Source organism: Geotrypetes seraphini, chromosome 9 (genome assembly GCF_902459505.1).
Source record: "Geotrypetes seraphini chromosome 9, aGeoSer1.1, whole genome shotgun sequence".
In the NCBI taxonomy this organism is placed as follows: Eukaryota; Metazoa; Chordata; class Amphibia; order Gymnophiona; family Dermophiidae; genus Geotrypetes; species Geotrypetes seraphini.
Window position 1 is genome coordinate 36,126,555 of NC_047092.1, and position 9,890 is coordinate 36,136,444.

Genomic DNA, 9,890 nt, shown 5'->3' on the forward strand with positions numbered 1-9,890 from the left:
AGTGTCTCTTTACATTGCTTCAAATCACTACGTTTCTCACTCATAAAGCGTAAACCAGACAAAACAAACCAGCACGCTGTTCTCAAACTTCCCTTTTTGCCAGTGAGGAATAAGAATTGTTCATATTTAATCCTTTCTAATCTCTCAAAGATTCATATCCATCTGTGAACAATTTTACGTAAGAATTCCTACCAAATGGTTCATAAATATTCTACATAACACTCTATTTATGGCCTCCACAATTCTTTTCTTGCTTTTGGGATTTACTGGGTTTCAATTTGAACCATCACATTGTGCTCTCTACCTTGTGCTTATGTGTTCAGTTGTCTTTTCTGTTTGCTATATTGCATCCAATCCAAGGACTAATCAATACTTTGTAAACACAGCACTAAAAAATATTTATAGAACAGATCCTCTCAAAATTAACCCTTCTTGATGCCCGCATCTTCCACCAATTGTAACAGGATCTGTTTATAACTTCTCGGTGTTATGCTTTATATGTATATACGAGAGGGGGTTGGAATTTAAAACTGACTTTATTTAACTCAAATCAATAATAACATAGATCAACAATCTTAATTAAGGTCAGATTAAAGAAATATATAGAAACTTAACAATCTCTGCGTCTTGGTAAAATGGTATATTTAATGTTTCCAGTTGATACTACATATTTACTTTAGCTTACCCCTTAATAAACTTGAACTTTACTAGTTACTGTCAGACTAGTACTGCTCTAAAAAGAGTCTGATTTAAAACAGAATTTCACTGTAGCACTATTTCTCACCTCTGCCCAGGAAGAGATTGCCCCCCCCCCCCTCCCCGGCAAAGCATTCCTCTCCATGGCACATCTTTCCAGTTCCTCTTCAGGGCTGGAAGCAACCAGTTCTCTCTCACAGTCTCATTTTCCATCTCCTTCTCCTCCTCATTCTCATTCTTGTTCTCCTCTCCTTAATGTCCAGGAAACCCATTGTTAAATAGGATTTGTCTCCATAGCCATTAATGGTAAGTCCTGTCATAGGCTGTTGACAAGCTAACTTGGAAGTAATGGAGCTCGGCAGTTCATGATTGGTCCAGCTTTGATGAGGATTAAGTCATGGGAATTGGTCCTATGATACAAAGGCCAGGTCAGCTTAAGCATATACAACCCATTCTCTGATAGGCTCATTAAAGGAGAGTCTCAGCAGACCTGCCCTCTGATCACCTTCATGGGTGTGCAGGATTGTCTCAGATCATGACCTAAATGGCCTTCTTCAATGATTCTTCTGTCCCATGAGCTCATCTAGAATTAAAAAAAATCCAGCTCCTTCTTACAATGTTTTTTCAATTATGCCGATAGCTTAATTCACTTAAAAAAATACAGTTCAGGCCTGAACAGCTATATAAGCCAAGTTTAACTTAACTTTCCTATAGGCCCAAAACTACCCCAAGACTAACCTTAACAGAAGATACAGTCATCCTAATCCATCTGGATATAGTCATTTTAGAAGCCAGTCTCCCCCGATGTGCCATATTCGTAAAGATGAAGGAGTGATCAGACAAGTGGAACTCGCTAGTTACCTCCAGATAATGAAGCAAAATTCTTCATACATCCAGAATTTTCAACACACTTATCTGCCTTCTTCACTTCCATAGGAGTTAAGGCTGGGAGGCGCACCTCTTGGTTTACATGAAAGCCGGACATTACCTTCAGTAGGAAGGAAGAAACATTCAAATTGAGACGCTAGCCTCTGAAATTCAAAGAATGGGCTCCCTGCAGGACAGGGCCTGTAGCTCCAGCATTCTTCTCGCTGATGTTACAGCCACTAAGAAAACTGTCTTAATTGTCAGATCTATCAAGGACACCTCTTCCAAAGGTTCATATGGGGCCTTCGCAAAGGCCTGCAAAACCAGATCAAGATTCCAAGACGGAAAGGGATGGTGCACTGGAGGGCAAAGACGTAAGGCTTCCTTCAAAATTGGAAACATCCGGATGAGTCGCTAGGCCTTTCTTCAGACCTTCCTCCATGAAATCCATCACCACTGAAACTGGTGCAGTGTTGCATGCTATGCTTCTGCCTAAATCTGCAGGTGGCTCTAACAGTGGCTTCTCCAAGACTGGCGTGGCTCCCCCTGAAAATGGGGAGGCCCTTCTGTAGGTTCAAACCAGGCGCCCTCTGGTATACCCAGCAATCTTTGTGCAGTGCAAGAAAATGTGACTTCAAGGAAACAATGTCCAATAAGATTTGAATTTTTATTTGAACCCTGGTCAATACTTAGAATAACCACTCTCCATAAAGCGGGAAAAGAAAATGGAAAAAATACAAAAGTCAGAACTTCTTGGCAGTGATTCAAAGGTAATGCAAACAAACTTTATAATTTCCCTGGGCTCTGTGACTCCCTGAAGAAAGTTCTCTTCACCAGGGTATGGGGCTAAAAGTCCTTTCAGTTCAAAAGTTCTCCCAACCTTCATTCAGGTAAGTGAATTCAACAATCACAATCAAGGAAAAAGAACAAACAGTAACCACAAAGCTTTGAACCCAAAATGTCTTGCACTGCAGGAGCCTTGAGCTTCTGAGTTAGCACAGCTGTTAAACAGCAATAGCAAAAAAAACACCAATGTCCTTGTAACAGAGTTCAAAACACTTTGCAAACTTCACCAAATTCTGAAACCTTTGTTTCCAGGTGTTTCCTTACTGTTAGGCTCCAGCACTACGTAGGAGGATTAGCAGTAGTAGGCAAACAGGGAGGGGGGTGGGGGGTCCCAGCAGCACAATGTCCCAGGAAAGACAATGCAGGAATTAGAATGCTTCTTTCATTTCCTTAATTAAAGGCACAGCACTTTTCTATAAGGAAAAAAACCAAACAGAGTTCTCACTTGCAAACGGCCAGAGCTCCTTTCTCCTTCTTATCCAGGACCCACCTCCATACAGTCCTGTGGCAGTCTCAGCTTTAATAGAAGCTCAGCTGTGGCCATAGGCTCTCCAACCTCTAGGCTCTCAGTGACTGGTTCCTCTTCAGCCATTTCAACATCCTACCCTCGCCATGGTTCAGTGGAAAAGCTCCTCCTTTCACCTTCCAGCCTCCCTTCCTGATTCAGAGCTCTCTCCTTAAGTAACTCATTGCCCCACCCCCTTCTTCTAGGGAGGGGAATGGACCGTTGCTCTCTCGGAAGCAGAGCAAGGCTCTTTCTGGGTTCACTACACTGTGATTTCCTTATAAAACAGGTTCCCTTTTGACAACCAGAACATTGGCAGGTTTTGAGCAGTTTTCTTTTGGTAAGGAGCATCCTGCCTAGTGATACTAGTCTCATATTCATCCTGCTCTGTCTCACTGTCAGAGGGGTAGTCAGCCACTTCCAGGTCTATGCTGCTAACCTGGTCAGCTCTTCTGATCAGGGACTGTGTTTTATTTCTACTTTCCTCTAAGACATAAGCCAAGGCGGGCAGTGGATTTGTCACAGCAGCCAGTGGGTCCAAGCATTTTTGCTTGTATAAATTCTAGAAACACTTCCAAGCTTTCACATAGGCCACTAATGTGGACTGCTTTTTACATCTCAGAAGCTTGGCAATAACTTCCGTTGAATAGCATTTACACCTTAAGGCTTTGTACTCAAGAGCCATGCTGTAAGACCAAAACGCTCCATATCCTCCAGGGCAAAGGGACCCTGTAACAGAAGATTCAGATAAGGAAGCCTGAGAGCCTTGTCCTGCTGCAGACATACTAAGTCTGTGTACCACGGTCACCTTGGCCAAACAGGAGCTACCAGGTTCACATTCATGTCTTCTCCTATATTCTAATAAAAACAATTGTAGTTCTGCCCTTCTTACCTTATGTATCTGTTAGTTAAACCCATTATATTTAATGACCAAATTGGTATATGTTTATACCTTTTTTAAATTTGTAAATTGCTTAGTAAAGTAAATAAGCGATTCATCAAGTCAAAACAAAACTTGAAACTTGACTTAAGTGTATTCTAACCTGTCAAAGTACTCTGCCTATCATTGGCCATGGGGAAAACACATACAGGAGCTCTTCCGCAGGCCAGGCTTGGACCAGAGTGTCCAGCCCAGTGCTTCCAGGCTCTTATCTTCAGCTGAAGAAATGAGCCACCTTTTTATTGGAGGCAGAGGTCATGAGGTCGAACATCAGGTGCCCCTAGCGCCTGACTATGCTGTCGAAGGCCTTCAGAGAGGGAGACCACTCCCCGGGATCCAAGGTCTGATGACTTAGGAAATCCGCTTGCATATTCTCTACCCCGGCTAAATGAGCCGCTGAGATGGCCAAGAGATGGGCTTTCACCAACCAAAAGAGCAGGTGAGCTTCCAAGCTCAGCGGTGCACTCCTGGTGCCTCATTGCTTGTTTACATAGGCTATAGCACTTGCATTGTCTGAGAAGACTCAGACTGCCATTCTTTCCAGGGCACTGTCCAGGGCTCGCAGAGCTAATCATATCACTCGGCTCCAAACAGTTGATCGACCACTTCATCTGATGGGGACCACCGCCCTTTCAGCGGACATCCCTTGCAATGAGCTCCCCAGTCAAATAGACTGACATCTGTCATCATTACTGTCCACTGGGAGATGCATAGCGGCATTCCCCTGGTCAAGGACTGTGGCTCCAGCCACAACCTCAGGCAATGCATTCCAGAGCTTAACTATTCTCTGAGTGAAAAAATATTTCCTCCTATTGGTTTTAAAAGCATTTCCCTGTAACTTCATCAAGTATCCCCTAGTCTTTGTAATTTTTGATGGAGTGAAAAATCAATCTACAGTCATGTGAAAAAAATTAGGACACCCAATGAAATATTCAGGTCTTTCATAAGAAATGTTCACATATCGATGTCAAATCTTTTTTTATTTATGTCTGAAAAAGAAAGTGATGCAATTGCAGATAAACAATAAAAATTTTCCTTGATTTACTCATGAAACAAAATATATCAAAAAAATGTGTATTCTAACTGAGGAATAAATTAGGACACTTTACACCCTAATAGCTAGTGTTATCCCCTTTGACTGAAATAACGGCAGTGAGACACTTTTTGTAGCTATCTTCCAGTCTCTGACATCAGCTGTGAGGGGTTTCTTGCATGTACAGCCCATTTCAAATCACCCTACAACATCTCAATGGGATTAAGATCAAGGCTTTGACTCAGCCACTCCAAGACTCTCCATTTCATAGTTTTCAGCCAGTCCTTGGTGGATTTACTAGTATGTTTTGGGTTATTGTCGTGTTGCAGGGTCCAGTTCCACTTCATCTTTAATTTTCGTACAGATGGTCTCACATGTTCTTCAAGCACCCTTTGATACATGGTAGAATTCATGGTGGATTCTATGATGGTGAGCTAGCCAGGTCTGCTGCAGCAAAGCATCCCCAAAACATGACACTTCCACTTCCATGCTTCACAGTTGGTATGAGGTTCTTTTCCTGGAATGCTATATTTGGTGTACGCCAAGCCCATGTCATCTTTTCTGGTGTCCAAATAATTCAATTTTAGATTCATCTGTCCATAAGACACTATTCCAGAAGTCCTGGTGTTTGTCTACATTCTCTTTGGCAATCTTCAGTCTGGCCTTGGTGTTTCTTTTAGAGAGCAAAGGTTTCCTCCTTGCACACCTCCCATGCAAGTTAAATTAGTGCAGTCTATTTCGAATTGTAGAGGCAAGGACTTTCACATCAACAGTAGCAAGAGCCTGCTGTAGGTCCTGTGATGACAATCCAGGGTTTTTGGAGACTTCTTTTAGCATCTTGCGATCTGCTCTGGGGGTCAACTTTCTTGGACAGCCAGACCTGGTCATGTTGGCAGTTGTTTGGAAAGTTCTCTACTTGTACACTATTTTCCGGACTGTGGAATGGCAAATTCATTTGAGATCTTTTTAAATCCCTTACTAGACATATAAGCTGCTACAATCTTCTTTTTGAAGGCCTCAGATAGCTCTTTTGATCTCACTATGGTGTTCACTCTCACCACAGCAGCCATGAGCACACCAAACTAAATGGCTGAGGTTTAAGTAGAACAAACCTCCTTCAAAATGCTGTGTGTGAGTTGAGCCACTTTAAGTGGGAAGATATATGGCGGTGTCCTAATTTATTCCTCAGTTAGAATATACATTTTTGTGGATATCTTTTGTTTCATGAGTAAATCAAGAAAAAATTTTGTTGTTTATCTGCAATTACATCACTTTCTTTTCCAGAGATAAATAAAAAAGATTTGACATTGATATGTAAACATTTCTTAAGAAAGAATTAAATGTTTCATGGGGTGTTGAGCAATATCCCTGAGTCTGTACAAATTGTAGGGACAACTATTGAACTTTCCGATGAGATTGTCCTTTCAACCTCACATTCTTGCTATAGTTAAGAAGATTTATTTTAAATTACAATTGCTGAGCAATCTTAAATTTTATTTGTGTGGTGCCAATTTTAAGCGCGCTCTACAATCTGTAGTGTTGTCCAGTTTGGACTATTTCAATTTAGTGCTGCTAGGAGTTCCCAAGAGTGCAATTCATGTGCTACAAGTTACACAAAACTCAATTATTCACGTTCTGTTTGGTATTGGGAAATTTGACCATGTGTCTGAATTTTATGTGAATCTTTACTGGTTGAAGATTGATTTTAGAATATGATATAAACTGCTGTTGCTAACTTACCTTTGCCTTCATGTAATGGCTCCGAGATATTTGATCAACTGTACTGTATATCTGAGTATGTACCATCACGTAGTTTACGCTCTGCTCAAGCTAGAAAGTTATATGTTACTACTATACAGCAGAAAATAAACAAAAACTCGCTTATGTAAATCACGATAACAAATTCAAAAGGTATTTTCTTATAGCAAAATCTATATCATACTTTCATATGTGGATAGGTTGTGCTCAGAGACATGGAGGAAAAAGGGGACGCTGTCCCCCAAAAACCTCACCACCCAATCATTGCAGAACTTCCACCATATTGTGAAGCAGAAGTAAGAAGCTATGGTGAAAACCTAGTAGAGACTGACACCCTGTATGGAAGACTTTATGTCTTTTGACTACACTGTTTTGGCTTCCTGAAGAAATAATGAAACGTGACACGTCGAGGCCAAGAACTTTACATAAAAAGATAAGTGCTGTTTAATAGTTTTTGATGCTAACGTACAGTGTTATACTTCGGCACAGTGGAAGTTCTGCAATGATTGGGTGGTGAGGTTTTTTGGGAACAGCATCCCCTTTTTCCTCCATGTCTCTGAGCACAACCTATTCCCATATGAAAGTATGATATAGACTTTGCTATAAGAAAATACATTTTGAATTTGTTATCGTGATTTACATAAGCGAGTTTTTTGTTTATTTTCTTGAGTATATTTTTCACGCTTTCCTTTTTGGAAATTTGTGTCCTCCTTTTCACTTTGACTACTATACAGCAGGCATGGTTGAAAGTCACAAGAATGGGAGCTTTTTCTTGTGCTGGTCCAGAAGCATGGAATGCTATTCTGTTGTACGTACATTAGAAAGCATAAGGATGTGATTGATTTTAAGAGGCTTTTGAAGAGACTTATTTTTTGCGAAATGAAGCATGGGTGCTGAGCATTTTTACTTGGTAATTTGTAAGATATGTTGATGAAATTTATACATGTGTGTCTTATGGCTGTTTGTAATGCTTATTGTGAATGTGGTATTGTAACCCAACTTGTTAAAGGGGGGATATAACTAAATTTACCATAAACCATAAATTGGTGAGGCAAGATCTCCCTTGGCTGAACCCATGCTGACTGTTTCATTAAATCATGTTTGTCTACGTGTTCCACAATTTTATTTTTTATAATTGTTTCCACCATTTTCCCGGCATTGAAGTCAGGCTTACCAGTCTGTAATTTCCCAGATCTCCCCCAAGCCCGTTTTAAAAATCGGCATAACATTGGCCACCCTCCATTCTTCTGGTACTACAGACGATTTTAGTGACAGGTTACAGATCACTAACAGCAGGTCAGCAATTTCCTTCCTCTCACCCCTCCTCTCCCCTTGCCATCAACTTTCCTTTTTCTCATCCCCTGAACTCTTCTTGTAAGGCTTGCTTCATCGGGTCATGATTCTGCCTGCCGCTAACTACACTCCCAGCTATTGGATCATATTATTGGTAGTGATTCTCACATGCTACCTGCCGCTAACCCGGAAGCCTCCCCATAGCCAAGGAGAAACTTCTGGGTTAGCAGCAGGCAGCATATGAGAATCACTATCAATAATGTGATCCAATAGCTGGGGGCGTAGTAAGGGGAGGCCTACTGCCCCAGACATCATCTTGGTGGGGGCGCTGGCACCTCTTCATCCCCACACACCACACTTTTGCCCTCCCTTCCCACCCACACACCCCCGGTACCTCTTTAAATCTTCGCCAGTGTGAGCAACTTCTCCAGCCTGCTGCTTGCACTGGCCTCGTTCCCCTCCAAAATCACTTCACGGGACCAGGAAGCGACATCAAAGGGAAAAACAATGCCGGTGCAAGCAGCAGGCTGGAGCTGCTTGCACTAGTGAAGATTTAAAGAGGTACGGGATGTCTCGTGTGTGGCGTGGGGTGTGAGGTGCATGGGCAGAGAGGAGGGGGCAGGGAGGCACCACTGTCCCAGGCGCCTCCTACCCTCACTACACCACTGCCCATAGCTGACACCATCCAAGATTCTGTGCAGGAAAGCAAGAATTCTTCCTGACTGTGCAATTCTGCTTTGCGTAGAATTCTAATTACTGAATTACGTTCAGGGATATTATTTGACAAACACTAGGTCAGAAAGAGTCAGAAACTATTTGACAAACACTAGGTCAGAAAGAGTCAAATTGTGTAGAATTCTGCCAGGAGTAGCATATTATTGTTAACAACACACAACATGCCTTCCACAGTTTCTCATCAGTCCAACTGGTGAAATGTGAAACCATTTAAAATGCACATATATAATTAGAAAAATTAATACATTTATTTATATGTTCACTAGCTAACAGTTATCCAACATGATATAGCAGTTGACTCCTATCTAATAAATATTGTTGAACTTTTTCAGACATGTAATGAGAAATGACATGTTTTCATTTAGTATGTGATTTTTTTCAATAATTTCACTGCGTTTTCACCAGTTGGGCTATTTATTGTCAACGGCATGAAAGGGAGACGTTGTTCAGGCAGGCCTCCAAAACCTAGATATCTCTTAAGGTGATGTCTACAAAATTAGCGCAGTAAGTGTCAAAGATCAACTGCTTCTAAAAGAAGTCTTCTCCGATTCTTATTACCTAGAGCCTCCTACCCAGTTCATTTTCTTGGGCTCTAAGCCTGTAATCGCCGAATTCCCGCTCTTTCTCAGCGCGCCCTCAACAGACCCAGCGCGAGAATTCGAACTCTTCTTGGCGGCAAGAAATAACTGCGCTGACAGGCGAACTGCCGCCTAATCTTTCTCCTTCCCCTGTAAGCTAAGTTCCCCTCATCCTATCCCTTTCAGCCAGCCTGGCCGTTTCCACAGCATGGTCACATTAAATAAAATAACAATAAAGCGAAAACAACACCAGCAACAAAATTACAAAGAATAATTTAAGTGTTTTCCAAAAGGCCTATAATGATACTCTAAATATTACACTAAGAAAATCATATGCAGAGCGGTTAACATGTCTCCTATTTAGCAGACCTGCTAAATCCTTTTATTTGCATTTAACATTACAAACAAATGGGAGATCTGGGTGGCATTAATTAAAGCCGCAATACTGAAGCCTTAGAAATATTTTATCCCATTTTATAACATTTGGGGTACACTTGCAAGATTTGCTGAAAACATGTTATATTTGGTAGAATCACCGGTTGATTTTCTGTGTATTTCATTACATAACAATGAATACAAATACTGAGAAAATAAACAGCAAATTTTGCATTCCTACATCAATGGATAGTATACAGAAGA

The 9,890-nt window shown here is 41.3% G+C and overlaps 1 protein-coding gene across 1 annotated transcript in view; it reads right to left on the reverse strand.

The window, feature by feature from the left end:
• The window catches only part of C9H12orf40 (chromosome 9 C12orf40 homolog), a 74,085-nt gene extending 64,808 nt beyond the window's left edge, over positions 1-9,277 (reverse strand). The window contains exon 1 of the mRNA XM_033958872.1: positions 9,232-9,277. Coding sequence (XP_033814763.1) covers positions 9,232-9,254 — 23 coding nt within the window. The 5' untranslated portion in view covers positions 9,255-9,277. The remainder of the gene's footprint in view (positions 1-9,231) is intronic.
• Between the last annotated feature and the right edge of the window lie 613 nt (positions 9,278-9,890).